The sequence below is a fragment of the Rhinoderma darwinii genome, chromosome 3 (genome assembly GCF_050947455.1).
Source record: "Rhinoderma darwinii isolate aRhiDar2 chromosome 3, aRhiDar2.hap1, whole genome shotgun sequence".
In the NCBI taxonomy this organism is placed as follows: Eukaryota; Metazoa; Chordata; class Amphibia; order Anura; family Rhinodermatidae; genus Rhinoderma; species Rhinoderma darwinii.
The window spans coordinates 133,541,946-133,565,620 of record NC_134689.1 but is presented as its reverse complement, the minus strand read 5'-3'; the positions used below and the strand labels follow the sequence as shown (position 1 = coordinate 133,565,620).

The following is a 23,675-nucleotide window of genomic DNA, read 5'->3' as shown; positions in this document are numbered from 1 at the left end:
AAAGGAGATATTGCAGACCAATTCCCACAAAATTCCTTATACAGTAATAGAATACAATTTAAAAACTACCTGGCCAGGAATAATTTTGAATATATATCTATATATGCATAAATATGATAAATAGGATAAAAAAGTATATATCGGCAAGATACATGTAACCAAATACAGCCAAGAAGAAACAATAAATTCAAGCCTGTCGGGACGACAAAATTATTAAGCACTTCCAGGATCCAAGATAGAGACGGTAGAGTAGAATGAGCAATGAGAATATATAAAATTCACAGTGGTTTTCAGCATACTCATCTGCTGCGTACACATCAGTCCATAGATGATCTTGATCACTCTCAAATTTTCAGTGCAACTTAATAACCACATGCATCTGACCTTAGATTCGTTCTCTTGGTCATCCCGTCTCTGATGAAGTCCCAGCTGGGATGAAACGCGTAAGACGTATGCACGTTGGTGAGAGACGTCATCACACCGTTTTCCTCAGGCGTGGTTACTTGTAACTCCATGCCTCAAACCATGCTTGGTTTGTTATCTACTACACTGGCCGGTATCTTATTACCTTGTCCCTGGAATTGAGAGACTTAAAGAGGCTCTGTCACCAGATTATAAGTGCCCTATCTCCTACATAATCTGATCGGCGCTGGAATGTAGATAACAGCAGTGGTTTTTATTTTGAAAAACGATCATTTTTTAGCAAGTTATGAGCAATTTTAGATATAGTTTCTTAATGCCCAACTGGGCGTGTTTTTACTTTTGACCAAGTGGGTGTTGTAAAGAAGTGTATGAGGCTGACCAATCAGCGACCAATCAGTGACATACACTTCTCATTGTTCCAGCCCAGCATGATCCACAGCACAGTGAGATTGTGCAGTGAAAGAAGCTGGGCTGGAACAATGAGAAGTGTATGTCACTGATTGGTCACTGATTGGTCAGCCTCATACACTTCTTTACAACACCCACTTGGTCAAAAGTAAAAACACGCCCAGTTGGGCATTAAGAAACTAAATCTAAAATTGCTCATAACTTGCTAAAAAATGATCGTTTTTCAAAATAAAAACCACTGCTATTATCTACATTCCAGCGCCGATCAGATTATGTAGGAGATAGGGCACTTATAATCTGGTGACAGAGCCTCTTTAACTTCTACTACTTACGAGGTATGGGACTTAATACCTAAAGGATATTAACCGGCTTTTCCAAACTTGAAGCAAGTACTTTGTACGCACGCCATAACAGCCTTTAAACCTACCTGTAACTGGGAATTAACTCATCCCATCACGTACGAGAAAGCAAGGGAGAAACCCATTCCGTGTACAATCAGGAGTCTTTTTGCTGGAAGGAATCCAGGTGACCAAGAGAACGAATCTAAGGTCAGATGCATGTGGTTATTAAGTTGCACTGAAAATTTGAGAGTGATCAAGACCATCTATGGACTGATGTGTACGCAGCAGATGAGTATGCTGAAAACCACTGTGAATTTTATATATTCTCATTGCTCATTCTACTCTACCGTCTCTATCTTGGATCCTGGATGTGCTTAATAATTTTGCCGTCCCGACAGGCTTGAATTTATTGTTTCTTCTTGGCTGTATTTGGTTACATGTATCTTGCCGATATATCCTTTTGTATCCTATTTATCATATTTATGCATATATAGATATATATTCAAAATTATTCGTGGCCAGGTAGTTTTTAAATTGTATTCTATTACTGTATAAGGAATTTTGTGGAAATTGGTCTGCAATATCTCCTTTCTTTTTTCTACAAATAAAGCTATTTTTTATATACTACAATATTTATAAACAAATTTATTTCTCATATATTCATATTTTTATTCCTTTACCCAGATGAGTGCTTGTTATGTCCTTGATGGTTTTTTGGTTTAATATTTTTTTTCTCTCCATTCATGTCCATTTGTACTCAGGACAGCGTGATCTCGCGAGATCAGGCTGTGCTGTCACATACACTCACATTAACTTTACTGAAGTGTCTTGAGAGTGAATAGACATCATCTCCAACCAGGACGCGATGTCTAGTCACACTCCCGACACTTCGGTAAAGTTTGTGTGGGACTCAATCACAGCACAGCATGATCATGCGAGATCACGCTGTGCTGCGTGAGTAAGTCCTACAAAAACTTTATTCACACTCCCGACACTTCGGTAAACACTGCATTCTGGCTGGAGGCAATGACTTTTCACTCTCAAGGCTCTTCAGTAAAGTTAATGTGGGTGTATGTGACAGCACAGCCTGATCTCGCGAGATCACGCTGTGCTGAGTACAAATGGACATGAATGGAGAGAAGTGTATGACGCTGATTGGTCACTGATTGGTCAGCATCATACACTTCTCTTCACAAGGCCCACATGGTAAAAAGGTAAAACACGCCCAGTTGTCTATTAAGAAACTAATTAGCATAAAGCTAAAATTGTTCATAACTTGGTAAAAAATGATCATTTTAAAAAACAAACAAACACTGTTATTTACATTACAGCGCCAATCGCATTATGTAGGAGGAAGGGCACTTATAATGTGGCGACAGAGCCTCTTCAAAGGACCTTTTTACCAACATAAAGAAGACACCAGTATTATAAATAGTATATGGTCCATCACAGATTTTGCATTGGGGCCCAGGGTACTGAATGCAACATTGTACTGATGACTGACAGGCTAATTCCTCAAAGTATTGAAGTGTACTTTCACGGTTTCCAAGTGTGTTCACAGACTTATGCTGGCACATGGAGTCCCAACAGTTATATATTATGAAGCCATAGGCAGTGTGTACCCACATGTGGTCCCTCCCGGTGGCGCCGTAATATGCCTTAGAAGCAATGCTTCTAGCTTCAAATACCCTAAATTTACAGTATGAGATGGTCTGTGGAACAGTTTTTTCTATCAGATTCTGTATGAATCCATGAGAAAAACCTCTTTGTACTTTCATATGAAATCGGAGGCAAACGTAGTATAGTATCGGAATATAGATTTTATAGGTGCCCCATAATGGATTTATACAAAATGTCTCCGTAATATGGTGTGCATAATGGTTTAAGGCATGTATGGAAAATACAGTTATGGAATACAACTTTAAAGAAAAAAATATACTGTCAAAAGAGATGCAAGCCTATCCAGATGGCAACCTAGTGTGACCGTGTTGCTTACATGATCTGCACAATAGAAACCAATAAGTATGTTACAGTGTATGTCTGTCAGTAACGATGGACTTTGCTCCAACTGTATTATCACAAATCCGTCATTTTGGACTACAAATTGTTATCACATGCAATCCGGATTATATTGAAAGTTTAATAATCCTTTGGAAACATGCAATTTGAAAGAACAGGCGCTTAAAACTAGCGACATTTTGGTAACATTTTGCTCGGCAGTGAAAAGTTGTGTTTTTATTATTATAGGTAGTTCCTATTTTATGGGGGAATTCAACCTGAGAAATAAAATAGATGTTAGTTTGAAATAACAAAAATAGAATAAAGTAGTAACACATAAATTACTTTGATGGATTGCTGTCTTTATTAACACTGCAGTATTCTGTATTTTCCCTGTGACAAGATGTTAAAGGGAACCTGTCATGTTGAAATTGCAGATAGGCTCATTTAGGCCATCCGAAGCTCTGGGCTCTCTCTCTTTTCCTGCCACCCCTGGATGAGCAGCACTTACATCAGGAACAGGCTAAGTTATATTATATGTGTGCTTGCTGTGTATGTATATATAAATATAAGTATAATAACATTATAGCAAACTTTATATGTATACACAGAGATATTCTATGAATCTCTTATGTGGATTATAGATGAGTAGATTATATACACTACCTGTCAAAAGTTTTAGAACACCTACATTTTTCCAGTTATTTTTTACATTAAAGGGGTTTTCCCATCAGGGACATTTATAACATATCCGCAGGATATGCTATAAATGTCAGATAGAGGCGGATCCCACCTATGGGGTTAGGGGGCCTCGTTCTAGAGATAGGTCTGGGTCGCAGAGGTGGGACCGGCATCTATCTGATATTTATGAATATGTGGATATGCTGTTAATGTGTAATGTGTTATGTGGATAAATGTTCCTGATGGGAAAACCCCTTTAACACAGTTCTAGTACAGAAAATAACGTGAAATGGTTCAAAGGATCAAAAGTAAGTTAAAAACATAAAAACAATATGAATTTTTAACCTCAAACGCAGCTATAGTCTGAATTTCTGATTTTAACCAAAGGGTGTTTTTCAGGGAAGACATCAAAAACATCGGCTCTGCAGCACAGAAAGCAAATTATGGTTTGAAATTGGATGAAAACTATTCCTACAGGTGTCTCAACTTTTGGAGATTACTTTCAAACTCTCTGATTCTATATAACCAGTGTTGGAACAGACTGCTTTACAACACCCTGTAGGGCAGGATTTGGAAAGTTTTGCTCTTCAGGACAGAGCACATTGATATCATAATGGCAAGACAAAGGCAATTAACCAAAGACAGACAATTATAACCCTTAGAATTGTAGGCCTGTCCTACAGAGAAATTGCCAAGAAAGCCAATGTGGCAGTCATTACAGTTTGCTATACCATCAAAAGGTACTTGGAAACTGGTGGAAACTCTGACAGGAAGATGTCTGGCGGACCAAGGGCCACTACAAAATCAGATGAAAAGTTTTTGAGAGTCAACAGTTTGCGCGATCGGCGCCTCGCAGCACAAAATCTTCAAGTCCAGTTTAATGCAGCAAAAAATAAACAAGCTTCCATTTCAATAGTGAAGAGAAGACTTCTATCTGCAGGTTTGACAGGTCAAGTATCAGTTTGAAAGCCACTGCTAAGACTGCAAAAATAAATAAATAAAAGATTTGCCTGGGCCAAGCAGCACCTCCAGTGGACTTCTAAAGAGTAGAAAAAGGTCTTATAGACTGATGAATCAAAATGTGACATCTTTGGTACATCACGCAGGGTTTTAGTACGTCGTCGAGTACGTGAAGGGATGCCTCCTCAGTGTGTTCCACCAACAGTCAATCATGGAGTAGAAAGTGTGACAGTCTGGGGCTCTTTTGCTGGATGCAGAGTTGGCAACTTGCACGGGGTTACTGGCACACTGGACAAAAAGAGCTGCCACAGCATTTTGATGTTCCATGCAATACCCTCTGGTGTATGCCTATTTGGTCAGGGGCTCATATTACATCAAAACAATGATCCAAAACATACTTCTAGGTTATGTCTGAACTGCCTAAGAAGACAAAAGGAAGCCGGAAGGCTTCAAAGAATGGAATGGCCTGCACAGTCTCCAGGCTTAACCCCAATTGAGCTTGTTTGGGATGAACTGGACAGAAGGGTGAAAGCAAAGCAACCTACAAGTTCAGCACATTTGTGGGAACTTCTGCAACAAAGTTGGGAAGACATTTCTGAACAATATCTGAATGCAATTGTAGAAAGAATACCTTGATTGTGTAAAGTTGTTATGACAGCTAGAGGTGGCTACTTCTAAAATAAAAAATCTAGATTTAATTTGTTGAAACAAAGTTAATCTATTATTTTTATTCATCTGAAACCTGTTTATTTCTTCTATGCTTTTATTTCAAAGTGCATTTGAGACATTAAACTGTGTAAATATTAATAAAAGCGGGAAAAATATAAGTGTTCTAAATCTTTGACCGGTAGTGTATATGCTATTTATGCATGAGTCTCTATATATACATGTACTAATTGTTAGGGGCTGAATGTGGCTTTGGTTATAAGCGTAGATCGTATAGTGTTGAGAACTGAATATATATTATATATACATACACATTACTGGCCACGTTTGCTAAGGACCAAGGGAAGGTAGTAACAAAGGAGGTGGCTGTGTGTGGTTGTGTTTTCTATGTAATGTATTGTATCTTGATGTAATATATATTGCTTTGTCACTTCTATATTATAAGTAACATAATTTTATATATTTAATTATCTGCACGAGGGTTGTATGTTACTCTTGTGGTGTGTGATTGACTGGAGTGTTTATACATAGTAAATAATACAAAGTAAGCGGGCTTTATAGGAAACAGAGGTAACAAACTAAAAGCTGAGTAAAGGAAGAAAATACAGATAGACAAAAGTCTCCTTTTTCATAATACTAAAATAAGTTATACTGAATCATTTGCTACAAAAATACCCATGAACCTGCTCAGGTTCTCCACCTCCATAACATAACCTATAGATTGGACTGCATTTTTAAACTGACAGGTTCCCTTTAAAAAGAACCCATCACTTTTTCTGCGCTAACAACAAAGGGAAGGATGGTCCCTTTAGTTTTTTATGAGGACCACAAATGTGATACAGACTGGTACTAATTAGTGAAGATGGATGGTAATCACATTTGGGTATGTCAATACATTTAATGCAATACAGTTTATTTTTAATTCTATTGTCATTCATGATATACTGAGGTTAGGCATTGCAAAACTGAAGTATTGTACAACATTATATAGTTATTGAACTGAAGAATTTATGCATTTTTAAGGTCTATTATTACTGTATCAGTCGCTTACTGTGTATTGTACAGCGGATTTCTTTTAAGACATGTCAGAATAAAATGCATTCTAGGTTAAAACTATGTAAAGATAGTAATAGCACAAATGGTCACTAGTTGGCATAATTGGATTGTGATAACTCAATACTGTTCCATAAATTTTTGATTAGAATTATGTTTTTTTTACCGAACAGGTCACCAAGTAACAGTTTTTATCTGATCATTTCAGCATTAAGAATACATTAAGCATTTTCTCCCGTGAAGCGGATGACATAATTCTCAATAAGCTTCACTTTGCAAAAGAAATATTGATATATACCTGTAATCTCTAGTCTCAAAATTGATACAGCTTTATACAATCCAAATTAAAAGTCACTTCAATATGTCTGGCAAATAATAATCAATTGCAACACACTAATTAATACAATTATCAAGTCCCCAGTCCACCTTACAGGCAACATTATCAGAATTTTGCAGTTTAGTTATGATTGCAGTATACCAGAAAAGATGTTCAACAATATTCTTCACCTCTAAATGTATTTGATCATCCCAAGTAACCATTACACAGTGAGATATTATGAATGATCCAGGGAAGCTTGGATGAGGACTAACTGTAATTGCAATGATAAAATGTAGCTATCTCAGGTTTCCTCTGTGTTTCGACTTTCTCTCACATTTAAATTACATACTAATCAATTGGTCAATTTGCTTACCATGAATTTGTTGTATATGTGAATTGGGAATTTGCTTGTAAACTGAAAACAAGGACCCAAAAGAGGCTTATTCTCAATTCCCACCATGTCTGTGTTGCACGGTCGGAAAAATCTCCCGACATATATGCTGCTGTATCTATAGACTTTAATAGCCAAAGGCAGGCCAATGGGTGTCCTTTTTGCTGGGATATGTCATCCCACAGCCCCATCTGTATTTAAAGTACTAACAATAAGACTGTATAAAAAAAATGTAGACTTTACGGTATTCATAATTTATTTCAGTCTATAGCAGACTTATGTAACTGAATGTGCATACAGTTGAAAATTTTGGGCATACATTCGGCGGGACAAATACATCACATTTATCTGTCATTGCTCCTGTTATAATGGAAATCAGTTTGTACAGAGCCTAAAACAATTATTAATAATAATATAAATATCATAAAAAATAAATATATTTATTATAAAATATATACAAATATATATATATAAAATAAATAAGAAATATATATAAAAAAAATAACATAAAATACATGTTTAATTAAATTAAATATTTAAATATTTAAATCTTTAAACATACAACTAAAGCCCTGTTCACATCTGTGTTGGAGGGTCCGTTAGGGACCTTTGTCACAGATCTGGCAGAGATTGCCCAAAAAAATAGCGCAGCATGCTGCACTATTGTTTCAGTTAAACCCACGGACACCCCGACAAAACCCATTAAACTCAATGGGTTCCATCGGCCGCCCATGGTGTCCGTGGTGCAACGGAAAGGTCGCTTCTGGTTTTTGCTTGTTCTGCTCCTTTGACAGAGCAGAACAACGGAAATCAGCGACGCAGGCGTGAACATAGCCCAATCAACTAAAACTGAACAGTTTGGCACAGCAATTCACTGTGGCCAATTAGAATAAGTAAACATGAGACTTTAACCCCTTGGTGTAGAATCATGTACATGCACGGCATAGAATACAGCCATTAGCGCATTCCGTTATGCATGTACGTGTGTAATGTCCGTGGCTGCAGGCTGTCAGCTCCAATCCCCTCCTGAGAGCCGCAGCCACTAGTCGGCAAGCGCTGGCCCCAGCCTCCACCTCAAGAGACGCCAGCGCCCGCTTCCACTCACCTCAGCCGGATCCCGTAGGGTGCGCACGCACGCTCATGCCCGCTCTTAAAGGGGCAGTGCGCGTACTGGACTTTTGATGAAGTTTGACCTGTGAGTACCCTGGACTATAAGAGGGCTCCAGCCCCCTGCTTCTATGCCTGAGCATTGTTGATGTTTCCTAGTTTGTCTATGTGATGGCCTCCTAGTGTGTTCCTGTTTCCTGTTCCTGTACCTGAACCTGTACCTGTTCCAGTTCATATTCCTTGCATTCCATACCATCCTGGTCTAGCACTGTGATGTGCCAAATTCATGTCGTGCTGTATTCCACGTCTGACCTGCTTCACCTTGCCTGACGTCTACCTGCTGCCTAGTCCTAGCCGAGCCTGCCCTGCTACTGTCTGAGCTGCCACAGGTACCTATACGAACTATAGACATTCACCTGCGCCCTTTTGGCCAGCTGCCTTACCGCCAAGGCGGTACGGCCCAGTGGGTCCACAGACCCTTCGTGACAATGTGTTTGTGATCGTGCGGGCACAGAAGCTGTGCCTGCACGATCACAGCGGGAGCCTGGCTGTGAAGGACAGCCGGGCTCACGCTGCAACGTCTAGGATTTGAGAAACCTCCAATCCCGGCCGTTTAACACCTTAAGTGCCGTCGTAAATAGCCACCGCGACATTTAAGTTGTTTGACAGAGGGAGGGAGCTCCCTCTATCACCGATCGGCAGGCCGCGATTGCAGTCGCCAACCGCCAATGGGTTGCCATGGCAGCCGGGGGCCTAACAAAGGCCCCCAGGCCTGCCCTGGCTGTATGCCAATTAGTTTTACACTCACAGGCAATAATGCTTTGGTAGGTATACTAAGTATACCAAAGCATTATATAAGCATTCAGAAGATTGCATAGTGAAGTCACATGGTGGGTCTAATAAAAAAAATGAAAACAGTTAAATAAAATGTATTAAAAAATAAAAAAATATTACAGTAAAAATCAAAATAAAATCACTTTATTCCATTTTCCATTTCCATTGGTTTTATTTACTAGAAGTGCAAAATAAACCACAAAGCACACCAAAATATATGGTATCGCCATGATCGCAATGACCTGAGTAATAAAGTTAACTCATTAATTAAACTGCCGGGTGAAAAAAACACAAAAACAACTGCGTAAGTGCTTTTTTTTTCCATTCCCCCAACAAAAAATAAAAATAAAAGTTAATCATTAAGATTCATATAAATTTATTTCAATGAAAACTACATCTGTCTGCAAAAAACAAGCCCACATATGGCGACATCGACATACAAAATAAAAAGCTTTGGCTCTTGGAATGCGGCGATGCAAAAACTAATAATTTTTGTTTAAAAGTGTTTTAATTGTGCAAAAGTAGTAAAACATGAAAAAAACTATACATAATTAGTATCGCCGTAATTGTGCTGACCCATAGAATAAAGTTAACATGTTATTTACACCACATTGTGAACAGCGTAAATTTGAAACGCGAAAAACAATGCTGGAATAGCTGTTTTTTTCCAATTCCTTCCCTAAATTTTTTTAATAAAAGATAAGCAATATAATATACATACCCAAATATTGTGCAGTTGAAAAATACAACCCGTCCCGCAAAAAAAGAAACCCTTATATGGCTATGTCAACATAAAAATAAAAAAGTTATGACTCTTGGAATGCGGGGAGGAAAAAACGATAAAGAATGGTTGGTCATTAAGGCCAAAATAGGCCTGGTCCTTAAGGGGTTAAAATAATAGAAGCTGAATACCAACCCCCTAAAGAAAGCTTTAACTCAATCCCCTAGCGATTGATATTAGACTACTGTTGTACAATTAGAAGCTTTTCAGATTCCCTCTTTTTAGGTGGTACATTCATTTGTGTAGGGACTTCTTTTCCTAGTGTGTTATTATTTCTCTATTTTGTACCATACAGCACTGTGTAATATGTTTCTGCATTATGTATAAAGACTAGTATTAACAGTAGACATTCATTTTCTAGGACCTATCATATGCTGAATTGTTTATTATTGGGTTTGGGCCTCCAGAGGTGAACATCATCAGTAGACACAAGAAAACAAATAGAAGTTCAATTACAATGCAATATTACATAAATAAATGAAATGTTTCCAATATGTGTGCTACATGTAATGTGAGTTATTATCTGTTATCGTAATGCATGAATGATATGCATTCATATACTTAAGGGGAGAAGAATATTTTACATTTAACAGTAATTTTCTTCACTTATTCTGTACTGATCTTGAGTTACACAATATTTTGTTCTCCAATCATATCTAAAGCAGAATTCTATTTACTGACAAAAACACATTGCATTGTGTTATATCAGATGACATTCGGATTATCTTATTTATTGTTACATTTATTATAAAAAAAAAGTACAATACTTTTTTTTCTGAACTGTTTCATGACAATGAGGAATTTAATACTGCATTGCTGACCATTATACACTTTAAATGGCATCTGGATCTTAGGGTACAGACACTCACAGTGACCCTTCAAAACCAACAAAAAACCATAAGGAAATTCAAATGCCCCAAATCATTTGGCACTTTTATTCCTTATGGTCTTTTGTAGGTTTTGATATAAATGAAGGAGCCCATTTACCCTCTTAATTAGTTTTTTTTGTAGTTTATTCATACAGCGACCCCTGTCTGGTTGAGGTATGGGTGTGATGGGGCAGAAACCTATGCCAACATGATGTTTTACCCCAAATGGGCATGTTTTCAAATGATTGTTAATGTCTGCAAGTTTAACAATGATTTAAAAAATGCACAATCTGCGATAAATCCGCATTTCAGTACAGTTTTTAAGTCACATTGTGCCTATATGTGGCTGTACCGTAGCGTTATTGTTTTCAGTTAACATTTAATTGGCATAATTCCATTTCTGTCCAGTGTGCTTGACCAGTATATCATTCCCTTGGTCATAGTTTGCATCCCATCATCAAATGTCACAGTACATTGAGATCGGGTTAATAGTTCAGTAATGAAACTTTTCTTCCTTTAATTCTGACAATAGCAAACACGTTATGAAAATAATTAGAACGCAGCGGTTCAATAATTCATCATTGCTGCAGAAAATAATGCATTTGAAATCATATGAACCCATTTAATTTACCATCAAACAATTATGTTCCCATCAAGATTATTGCTAGATGAAAATGAAAACTTTTAATTGAGGTTTTAGTGGATGGTTAAATTATATATTTAATTTGTCACGCATATGTACAACCCATTATAAAGTGTAACAATATGGTTATCCTGTTGAAGCTTTATAGGAAGGTGAAAAATAACCTCAATAAAAAACTGTCACATGAAAGACGAACCTGCTACCAGAGATATGGCCGCCCACTGTTCTATTGTTTCCCCATATGTGAATTTGATGTAGTTAGCCAATGGGGTGGAGCCAGCTTCCCTGCCTCTGATGCTGACCAATCAGTGCGAGGCAGCTTAACTCCTTCCCTCCAGGGCCATTTTTCAGATTTTCACATTTGTTTTTTCCTCCCCACTTTCCAAAAGCCATAATTTTTTTATATTTTTGTTGATATAGCCGTATGAGGGCTTGTTTTTTGCAGGATAAGTTGTAGATTTTCATGACACCATTTATTATAACATATAATGTACTGGGAAGCTGTAAAAAAATTATTTGTTGGGTGGAATTGGAAAAAAACTCAGATTTTTTAATTTTTGGGGAGTTTTTCTTTTTATGGCATTTACTGTGCGGTAAAAATGACTTTTTAACTTTATTCTGCGGGACAATATGATTACAGCGATACCACATTTATATCATTTTTTTTATGTTTTACAACTTTTACAGGAAAAAACAAATTGTTAAAAATAAAATTTGTTTTGTGTCGCTATATTCTGAGAGCCAGAATTTTTCAGTCTAATGAGCATTAAAGGGCTTATTTTTTTGCGTGGCAAGTTGTAGTTTCTACTGGTAGATAAAACTTGTTGATCACCTATTATTTTATTTTTTGTGGGAGATGATGTGACCAAAAAACAGCGATTCTGCCTTTTTATATATATATTTTTTACGGCCTACACCATGCGGGTTGAATAATGTTATATTGTAATAGTTCTGACCTTTACGAACGCGATGATACCAGATATGTTAATGTATTTAGGTTTTCTTTACATTGTGTTTGGCGGAAAATGGGAAAGGGGTTTTTAACTTTTAATATATATACAATGCATTCGAGAAATCTTCAGATCCTTTAAATTTTTTTCACATTTTGTTATATTGTGGCCTTGTGTTAAAATAAAAACGTTTTTCCCCATCATTCTGCACTCAATAACCCATAATGACAAAGTGAAAACAGAACGTTAGTAATCTTTGCTAGTTTATTGAAAAAGAAAAACTAAAATCAGTTGGCTAGTTAGGTGGGCTATTAAGGTGATCCATTCATCTCATGATCAGAATACAGCAGAAACTTTCTAATTGGAATCATCTCATTAGTTTATAATAACTTGGTGGAGTTATAATGTTCTAATTGAAACATCGAATGGGGTTGTGTAACCACTGGGCTACTCTGCCGCAACGGAGTAGCTGCTGGCCAGACAGGTCTAATACAGTCTCTGGTAGATGGTACCTGGGTGGAAGCAGGACACAGTCAGATAGCAGGTAACAGATACAGGCTAGTACCGGATTACTGGAAGCAGGCTGTTGCCGGATTACTGGAAGCAGGCTGGTGCCGGATTACTGGAAGCAGGCTGGTGGCGGTTTACTGGAAGCAGGCTGGTGCCGGATTACTGGAAGCAGGCTACCAAGCTACAGAGTACAGGATACTGGACTGGGTACAGGAGCTGGACTCAGGATGCAGGATATAGAAATGGTCACGGACACAGGACTCAGGATACAGAAAGCTTTGCATTCTAACACTGGGTTAGTACAACATTTCTCAGGCACTTGGGAGACGGTGAAGGTGCCTTAAAGAGGCTCTGTCACCACATTATAAGTTCCCTATCTTGTACATAATGTGATCGGCGCTGTAATGTAGATTACAGCAGTGTTTTTTATATGACCTATTTTAGCTTTATGCTAATGACTTTCTTAATGACCTAGGCGTGTTTTACTTTTTGACCAAGTGGCATTGTGGAGAGAAGTGTATGACGCTGACCAATCAGTGACCAATCAGCGTCATACACTTCTCTCCATACATTTACACGGCATATAGTGATCTTATTAGATCACTATGTGCAGCCACATACACACGCACTAATGTTACTCAAGTGTCCTGACAGTGAATACACATTACCTCCAACCAGGACGTGATGTCTATTCAGAATCCTGACACTTCGCTAATGTTTGTGTGTCATTTACAGCACAGCACATTGAGATCCCGCTGGGCTGTTATTTACAGCGTAATCGCGCAAGATTACGCTTGCTGTGCTGTAAATGACACACAAACGTTAGCGAAGTGTTAGGATTGTGAATAGACATCACGTCCTGGCTGGACGTAATGTATATTCACTGTCAGGACATTTGAGTAACGTTAATGTTTGTGTATGTGACAGCATATAGTGATCTAGTTAAGATTACTATGTGCTGTGTAAATGAATGGAGAGAAGTGTATGACGCTGATTGGTCATTGATTGTTGAGCGTCATACACTACTCTCCACAACGCCCACGTAGTAAAAAAGTAAAACACGCCCAGTTGGTCATTAAGAAATTAATTAGCATAAAGCTAAAATAGGTCATAACTCCGCCAAAAATGATAGTTTTTCTAAATAAAAAACACTGCTGTAATCTACATTAAAGCGCCAATCACATTATGTACAATATATGGCATTTATAATGTGGTGACAGAGCCTCTATAAGTAGTCCTGGGAAGCAGCAGGGGTGGTTGGGTAACTTTTGAATTTTGCACGCACAGGCCCTTTAAGAGGCGGCCAGAACGCGCTCACTAAGAATCCAGCGGCCTTGAGCCGCAGAAGGTGGAGGCCGTAAAGCAAGGTACGAGACCCAGTGGCGGGGACCATTGTTAGATGCGGGGCCCGCCACCGGCGTTACCGTACCTCCATTACGCCCCCTCTTCCTAGCATAGGAGGAACTTGTTAATGAGAGCTGGGGCATCAATGTACTCTTCAGGCTCCCAAGATCACTCCTCACCTCAGAACCAAAGCCCTTCCAGTCCACAAGATAAAAAGTCTTTCCTCCAACCCTGTTGCGGTCCAGAACCTCCTTGACTTCAAAGACATCAGCCGAACCCCTGGGGGCAGTAGTAAAATTAGAGAACTTGCTGTATCAGTTGAGGATCACAGGTTTCAGGAGAGATACATGGAAGGAATTTGCAATTTTGAGGATAGGAGGCAAACGTAACTTGTAGGACACGGGGTTAATCTGTTGCAAGACTTCAAAGGGACTGAAAAACCTAATAGCAAATTTGTAGGAGGGAATTTTCAGGTGTATATTATTAGTAGATAACCAGACGTTAACACTGGGAAGGAACTGGGAAGGCGACCATCTTTTCCTATCAGGGTATGTCTTCATGCGATCCACCGCCTGCAAAATTGCAGACTTGATTTGCTGCCATATCTGGAGAGAATTCCCATAAGAAACATTGGCTGCAGGAACTTGACATGTAGCAGGTACAGGAAGAGGGACACATGGATGTTGGCTGTAAACAATGAAAAATGGAGAAGTAGCACTAGATTCACTTGTGTGATTATTATAAGAGAATTCGGCCCATAAAAGGAGCTGTACCCAGTTGTCGTGTTGTGCAGATATAAAATGGCAAAGATAATTTTCAAGCACTTGTTTAATTCTTTCAACTTGGCCATTGGATTGTGGGTGGTATGCAGACAAAATGTCCAATTTCACATCAAGACGTTTGCACAGGGCTCTCCAGAATTTGGATGTAAATTGCATGTCTCGATCAGACACAATATGGAGGGGCAATCCATGCAGGCCAAAGACATGTTTAACAAATAGACTTGCCAGACGAGGAGCAGAGGGAATACCAGACAGGGGAACAAAATGTGCCGTCTTGCAAAAACGGTCCACAATGACCTAATTAGTGAAGCATTCATGAGAGAGAGGAAGATCTGTCGCTGACCGCAGACCCCTCTCATCCTGCCGATGTATTCCTCCCGGGAGATGCCAGCACATGCGGCCAACCTGTCCTGCAGTGACCACTTACGTGCGCGCCTGAGCTCATTCCCAGCCTTAAAGTGCCAGCACTCGCACATGTTTAGAATTAACTAATTACTCCCAGATCACCCATGACTATAAAAGGAGCCCTGCCCTTTCACTCCTTGCCTGAGCATTGTTTGTATTCCTCTGTTAGTCTTGCAAATGGTTCCTTAATTGTATCCTGTTCCCAGTGCTCCCGTGCCCTGCTACCTGTATCCTGTGCTGTATTTGTTCCTGTGCCATCTCTAGTGTTGGAGTCGTGTTGTGCCGTCTACTATGCCTGCTGATTTATACCACCGATCAAGATATCGTCCACATACACCACCACACAGACATACAGTAGATCCCAGAATATGTCGTTCACCAATTCCTGGAACACAGCTGGATCACACCACATCACCTTTAAGGATACGGATGAAGTTATAAGCCCTGTGTAGATCCAGCATAGTAAAAATCTTGGTCCCACGTATTCTGTCGAAGATCTCAGAGATCAGCAGTAAGGCGTACTTGTTCTTGACAGTGATTTGGTTCAAACCACGATAATCGATATAAGTCCGAAGGAATCCAACTTTTTTCTCGACAAAGAAGAAATCGGCTCCGGCAGGAGAAGATGACTTTTGAATGAACCCTCTCTTAAGGTTCTCCTTGACGTATATCGACATGGCTTGGGTCTCAGGCAGAGAGAGAGGATATACCTGTCCTCGAGGAGATGAAGTCCCAGGGAGCATCTCCACTGGACAATCCTAGGGATGATGCAGAGCCAGAGTCCCTGCCTCCTTCTTGTTGAACACATCAGCATAGGAAGCATACTGTGGAGGCAGACCAGAAAGAGACTGAGGTACAGAAGGTTGGACAGGATGAACCTGGGACAGACAATTATGTAGACACCGTGGTCACTACAAGAGAATTTCTCCGGGAACTCCAGTCAAGAATCGAAGCATGTCAAAGAAGCCAGGGAAGTCCCAGACGGATAGGATTAATAGCTTCAGGAAGAACATAAAAGACTATCAGTTCAATGTGTAGAGCTCCCACTTGTAATTTCAATGGTTCGGTGGTGGAGATAATTGGATCTGGCAGCGGATGTCCATTCACAGAAGCCACTGCTAGGGGTTTCTTTAGTGGAGTCGTAGGTAAATGGAGACGATCCACTAAGGCTTGATGTATAAAATTTCCGGCTGCTTCAGAATCAAGATAGTTGGGAACAGGATGAGATGCTTCACCTGTGAAGATAAAAACTGTAGTAGAAAAAGTCTAGTAGAGAATTTTTCAGGGGGCATAGCTTTACCTAGGATTGTCTCTCCTATCAACCTTAGGTGCTGGAATTTCCCGGCTTCTGAGGACACTGACGCAGGTAATGACCCTTTCTTCCATGGCAAAAGCATAGACCTGATGTCTCCATCTCTGTGTGTGGCACTACCATCACTCCTAAGCAGCACGCCCGCTGTCTCAGGGTTATTTTTGACTCAGATCTTTCCTTTACTCCTCACATACAATCACTTTCACGCTCCTGTCATTTTCACCTCAAAAACAGCTCCAGAATCAGCTCTTTTCTTACGGAGGAAACCGCCAAAACTCTCATTGTTGCTCTGATTCACTCTCGTCTTGACTACTGTAACTCATTACTAGTTGGTCTTCCCCTCACTAAACTCTCCCCTCTCCAATCTATCCTCAATGCAGCAGCCAGGCTCATCTTTATGACCAACCGCTACACCAACGCCTCTAATCTGTGCCAGTCACTGCACTGGTTGCCCATCCCCTTCCGAATAAAATTCAAACTTATTACTCTCACCCACAAAGCTTTCCACAGTGCTGCACTTCCTTACATCTCCTCCCTCATCTCTGTCTACCACCCTACTCGGGCTCTATGTTCTGCCAACGACCTTAGATTAAAATCCTCCATAATCCGAACCTCCCACTCCCGTCTCCAAGATTTCTCTCATGCTGCACCCGTCCTCTGGAATGCGCTACCCCAGACAATCCGATTAATTCCCAATATCCACAGTTTTAAACGTGCCCTGAAAACACATCTATTTAGACAGGCCTATAACATTCCCTAATCTGACTCCTTTCCATGGCCCTCATTTTAGATTAGTCATCAGAATAAGATTTCCTCACACTCCTTCTCTTCATGTCCGCCATACACGGATACTGGCTGGTGACCGGCTCATGCAGCTTTATGTTACCACCGCATGTGTATAAAAATGGCCGGACCATTGTACAGAACAAACACTGTTACACTTTGTGTCTCCTTTATTTCCTCATAGATTGTAAGCTCTTGCGAGCAGGGTCCTCACTCCATGTTTGAACTGTAAATGATCTTTGTCACTATGTAATGTCTGATATTGTTTGTTTCATGTCCCCTCTAAATTGTAAAGTGCTGCGTAATATGTTGGCGCTACATAAATAAAGATTATTATTATTATTATAGATTAGCAGAATGTTTATGCTGCCGCTCTTGGTCCAATAATCTGACTCGATCCACCTGCATAGGCTCTTCAGTGGTTGTCGCAGAAGGTGGTAACAGGTGTCTCTGAAAATTAGGTGCCCGTCTACAGTGTCTTCTCTCTCGAAGAACTTCCTGGAAGCGCTCTCGGAAACATCATATCAATGCGTGTAGCCAGAAGAATCGGGGCATCCAGGGTAGAGGGAAGATCACAACCCGCCAGTTCATTCTTGACTCTACTGGCTAATGCCTGCCAGAAGGTTGCCACCAGGGCCTCGTTGTTCCAAACAAGCTCTGCTGCCAATGTACAGAATTGTATGGCGTACTCTCCTACCATCTAACCCCTCCTTGGCGAAGTGACAGAAGTGAAGCAGCAGCTGAAGTACATACAGGCTCCTCCAACAAAGTGCCTGAGTGTCTATGAAAACCTGCAGTTTTGAAGACTCCGGTCCCTCACATTCCCAGATAGGATTTGCCCATGCCAAGGCCTTGCCAGACAACAGAGAAATAATCAAGGCTACTTTGGTCTGATCTGACGGAAAGAGATGAGCATGTAACTTGAAATGTATTTTGCATTGGTTGAGAAAGCCTCCACAGGTTTTCACTTCTCCATCGTAACGGGGTGGAAGTGGCAAAGAAATTCTGGCTCTGGAGCAGACTGGAGCTCTGGCTGGCTGAAGAGTGGATAGAGCTACAGCTTGTGGAGCTGCCGGGGTAGGAACAGGAGTAATGTCCAGGTGATTGGCTAACGTGATAAGAGACTGCAATAACTGATCTCGGCATAATCAGAGGTCTCGCATATCGTCTTGCATGACTTTAACAGCTGTCTTGGGTTTTCCAGCGGGGTCCATGGCCTGAGCAAACTGTAATGTCCAATGGGGTTGTGGAACCACGGGGCTAGTCCGCCGCAACAGAGTAGCTGCTGGCCACACAGGTATCATACAGTCACTGGTAGATGGTACCTTGGTGGCAGCTGGACACAGTCAGATAGCAGGTAGCAGAAACAGGCTGCTACCGGATTAGTGGAAGCAGGTTGGTGCCAGATTAGTGGAAGCAGGCTGGTGCTGGATTACTGAAAGCAGGCTGGTTCCGGATTAATGGAAGCATGCTGGTGCTGGATTAATGGAAGCAGGCTGGTGCCGGATTACTGGAAGCAGGCTGGTGCGCTAATATTAATAATAGAAAACTAAAGAGTAAGTGTATATGCTATGTGTACTGCAAAGATGATGATGAGAATGATGATGATGCTAATAATGACAACCTCCCAACACAGGACCTATTATTACAGCTGTCAATCACTCTGCCCTTCCACTTACATTCAACTGTTTACATTGCTAACACTAGGGGCAACACATCAATGGCCAGTGCTGAATAAGATGGTACTGCTTTTACTACATATGCCCTGTTGTCCTTTCTATTTTTATAGTATTTCATAATACATTTTCAGGCATGTTATTCTCCTGCGCAATGGCTGCTACAGAGATCACACACTGTGAAATACTACTAAATAGGGTTAAGGGTAGTCCTCATAGGCTTTCAAATATTATTACTATTTTTATATTATTACAGCAAACAATTTAAAATTCTTGGTTGTATCCATAAAACTGCTGGTAACATTACATGACGTATTAGAGAAAGAGATGAAATATTGTCAGGAATGAGTTGTAGAGTCTCATTTGGCATAACACTAAATCTTGGACTAATTCCAATTATAGAGGCCTAGAGGCATAATCTGAAAAACTGAAATTATGGCATGAAATTGCTTGATAATTTTTAAGCACATTCTTCCTGCCTAGAGTGAAGGTCAACACAGTAGGATGCAATATGCAGAATTGTCTCTTTCTATTAATGCTACATATGACTTAACCAGCATTATGATAAAAAAACAATATTCATATATTTATACAGAACCCATTTTTAGACTGCAAGCACACACCTAAAAATCGAAGGTTAATATAAACCGTAATGCTCTCTCTTTTGACTTGAGGTAAATCATTATCTTTCTACTGATGTATTGAATAACATATATTACAGCAGGACAATGACATGGTATAAATATGGGATGTTCCTCCTCAGTGTTAGCACCTCAGTTCTTGTTGTAGAAGTGGAACATACGTATTAGTTGGAAATAAAAGCCATGATAACATATTACTGGTTCAACATTCAGTTGCAGATGTGGATGTCTCAGGGATGGTATTGTATGTTTACATACGTACAGCAATACAGTGAGTCAAAGGGCTCTTGCTTATTTGTAGTGCATACCACACTGTATATGAGTAGATATTTGTAAAAGAAAAAAAAAAAAATCTTTCTGGTGCTATACATTTTCAATTACGCATACACGGCTTTTCATTAAAAAAAAATAAAAAATTAAGAAAAATCAAGACTTGACCAATAAAGGTATTGTACTGTTTCCAGCAATGACTCATGATACAAAAGAAACACAGCAAGAAAGGCCATTGATCAATTGCAGTTTCATAGTCTGTCTACTACTATTATTAAGACCAACCTTCAATCCATTCATGTGAAACTGGATCAAAACTGCCATATAACTGTCCTATGGTAATAGCCTTTGGATTTATAAAAATATAATCCACTCCATGTTCATCCATTAGTCCCTTTAATTCCAAGTCTTTTAGTACTTCAGCAAGGACTTTAAGTGCAGAGGTTTTTCCTCCAAGTGGGCTTCCAATCAACATAAATCCATGCCGAACCAGCATCATGTCATATATCTGTTAAGAAAGAGAATTATTTTTTACCTAAACAGGTACATATATGCAATGTGTGTATTATGTGTGGCTTTTATTCAGCATAGACAAACATGACGAAAACAATTGCATGCAATAAATACATTATCAACGAATTTGTTAAATATTCCTAACCAGCTAATCCAATTTCTTCTACCCCATGGACATCAAGCAGGTTACATAGCCTTCCTCTTCTCTATTCTGAACACTAGTTAAAGGTTTTATCCCAACAAAAGAATTATTAGGTGGAGCTTCAGCGTTTTTTAAAATCTCATTCACACACTGCTGGAAATTTCCGTGCAGAAATTGATTCAGAAAAATGCAGCAAGAACTTATTTCCCCATCTACACTGAGAGTCAATTGCTGATTGTATTTAAATCTATCTTACATATTTATGGCATAAAATGTGTGATAGTTGCAAGTCCTACCTCACTTGACCTCTGCCCTGTCTGGTGAGGTGGCCACTGGCTCACACATCAAGGTGGAAACGGTAGAGATGTAAAGGTGGGCACATATGTACATGGCTTTTTCCATTCTGTTCTATTGGAGTTACAAAAACAGCTGAGCCCGCAGGCTGAATGAGGGTAAGTGCTGGGTCCCACATCTATCATACATTTATGGCATATACCGTAAGAATCTGAAAAATCCATCACAGACTTTTATCATGGGCAAAATGAGAGCTGAGTGCCCTTTGTGGTCTGCTTTGATTGTTGAGCCAAATCGTAGCAGACTGCAAAGGATATTTTGCTGTTATCAGCCATCCAGTCAAAGCGGAGTAAAAACCTCTTCTGTGCCTGACTGAGCAGTGGATATGTGCCTACATAAGGGCAAAACAGTGCCCAAATAGTATTGCCATATATTGCCCAGAAAAATGCTCGATGTGCAACTAGTAGTTCCATACAGGACTCACAAATCATTGCCCAAGCAGCATATAGTGCCCACATTACATCACCATATGATGTCATAGTGCCATAGAGTTACCAAACAATAATACTATATAATGTCCTAAAACAACATTGATATATATGGCCTAGCATTTGCCTATTAGTCATTACTAGGAAGCCTGAGCTTTACAACACTTTTGATGCCATTTTCAATCCTGACATGATGATATAACTACCTTTTCTACCCTAACCTTTTCTGAAATACTTTAGTGTGGCAGTGTTTGGAACCTCCCTAATGTACAGTCCATTCTATTTCACCTTTTGCTATTGCAAAGAAGAGAATCAAGATGAAATTGTCTATGTGTTTGAAATACACATTCAAGCAGGTTGCAGGGCTCAATGCGAATCATCGACATGGATGTAGCGGCGATTCACAGTTATTGCAGCCTTTTCTCCCATTGAAGCGCATGGGAGAAGAAGGCTACATCCGTGTCGTCGATTCACAGTAAGCAAGTAGAAATGAAGGGGAAGCAGCATTCGTACCAGTGCTGCACCCCCTTCTAAACAGCTGATTGGCAGGGGTCCAGGGTGTTGGGCCCGACCGATCAGCTATTGATAGCCTATTCTGAGGATAGGCCATCAATTTTTACTGGCTGGAAAACCCCTTTAACAACTATAAATGAACTATAAATGAAATGTAATATTAAATGAGCTATAAATGAAATGTAATATTGTAAACATAACTAGATGGGTAAATTTATTTGCTCAGTTTTAGCTTTAAAATGATTAAAGCTATAGGAGGGCTCCAGTAATTCTAATGCCACAGTCAGGTCTGCGGAACTATGTTAGAATAAGTAAAGAAAACTACATTATAGAATTCTTTTGATTCATCAATATGAAAACATTGGCAGTAACTAAGGATAAAATTGTAAAGGAAAACGTAATCATTTATTTAATTTCAACGCAGAGACAGATTTGTGTATAACGTCGTTAAAGAGATTGTTCATTTAGTCATCCCCATTTTCGAAAATATGCTTTTGGCAAAGAATTGAAAAATTATTGTTTACATTCAGGGTCTGAAAAACCATTAAAAAAAAAACCCTATTACTCTTCACATTTGAGGGTTTGCTACAATGTATACAGTCTTCTCAATTCTTTGTGGGTTGAAAAGAATGGATATCAGGCTGATAGGGCTTACACTCATCAATCAGGACTGGTAAGAGATGTTGGCTGTTTATTTAAATAAGACTGGACACTCCATTTAAGAAAAATTCAAATGGATTATTCAGTATAGTAACAGATGTGTTACTTTAGATAACTGAGACACTAGTTTACAACATGAAGAAATGACAGCACAAGTAAAGTGAGTACACTATGAGTCAATAGCTACATAATATAATAAAAGAGTGTAATATGCTAAATTTATTCAATGAGCAGTCTGATATAATATATTCAATAGAAAATGCTATGACATAAATAAGAGGAACACTTGCTGACTTGTATTATCTTCTTGATGAAGCAAGGGACTTGTTGCAGATTCATTTTCCTGGTGATTTCCCTGATGGACACCTCTAGACTGCCATGGTCAGGAGCTGGCAAAACAACCCCTGGGAAGAGGTCAGAAATGATGCTATCAAAAAGCGGAACATCGTGGGACAAAAACTGCAAATTGAAAATGAGAGAGAGAGAGAGAGAGAGAGAGAGAGAGAGGGGAACATTAGCAGCACTGCATTTCTAGAAATAAAAATCTATGTCCTCTACAGTAACTTAGAAATAATTTATTTATATATATATATATATATATATATATATATATTATTTCTAAGTTACATATATCTATATAACGAAAATTGACTCACCTAAGTTTTTATTTCCTGTAGTCCCTAGGCAGCACAACACATATGGGTTTTAGTCCCCTAGGTACAATTAAGCAGAGACAGGTTAATTAGCAATAAGCATTCAGCAATTAAGGACTTCCCCTATAAGTATGTACCAGTAACCGGGCCCCGGCGTATTTTTACGAAGCAATAACCATAAGTTCTGCCAGGGGGGGAAGCTTGTGCTGCCTACGAAATTTTGGTAAGTAAATTTTCGTTTTCCTGAATCATCCTTGACAGCACA

General features: G+C 39.4%; 1 protein-coding gene across 1 annotated transcript in view; it reads right to left on the bottom strand.

Annotated features, from left to right (window-relative positions):
- LOC142750387 (dynein axonemal heavy chain 3-like) overlaps positions 1–23,675 on the bottom strand; it is a 1,255,980-nt gene that overhangs the window by 645,049 nt on the left and 587,256 nt on the right. Inside the window, exons 33-34 of the mRNA XM_075859390.1 lie at positions 23,052–23,216; positions 20,433–20,655 (exon numbers count right to left, since the gene is read on the bottom strand). Coding sequence (XP_075715505.1) covers positions 20,433–20,655; positions 23,052–23,216 — 388 coding nt within the window. The remainder of the gene's footprint in view (positions 1–20,432; positions 20,656–23,051; positions 23,217–23,675) is intronic.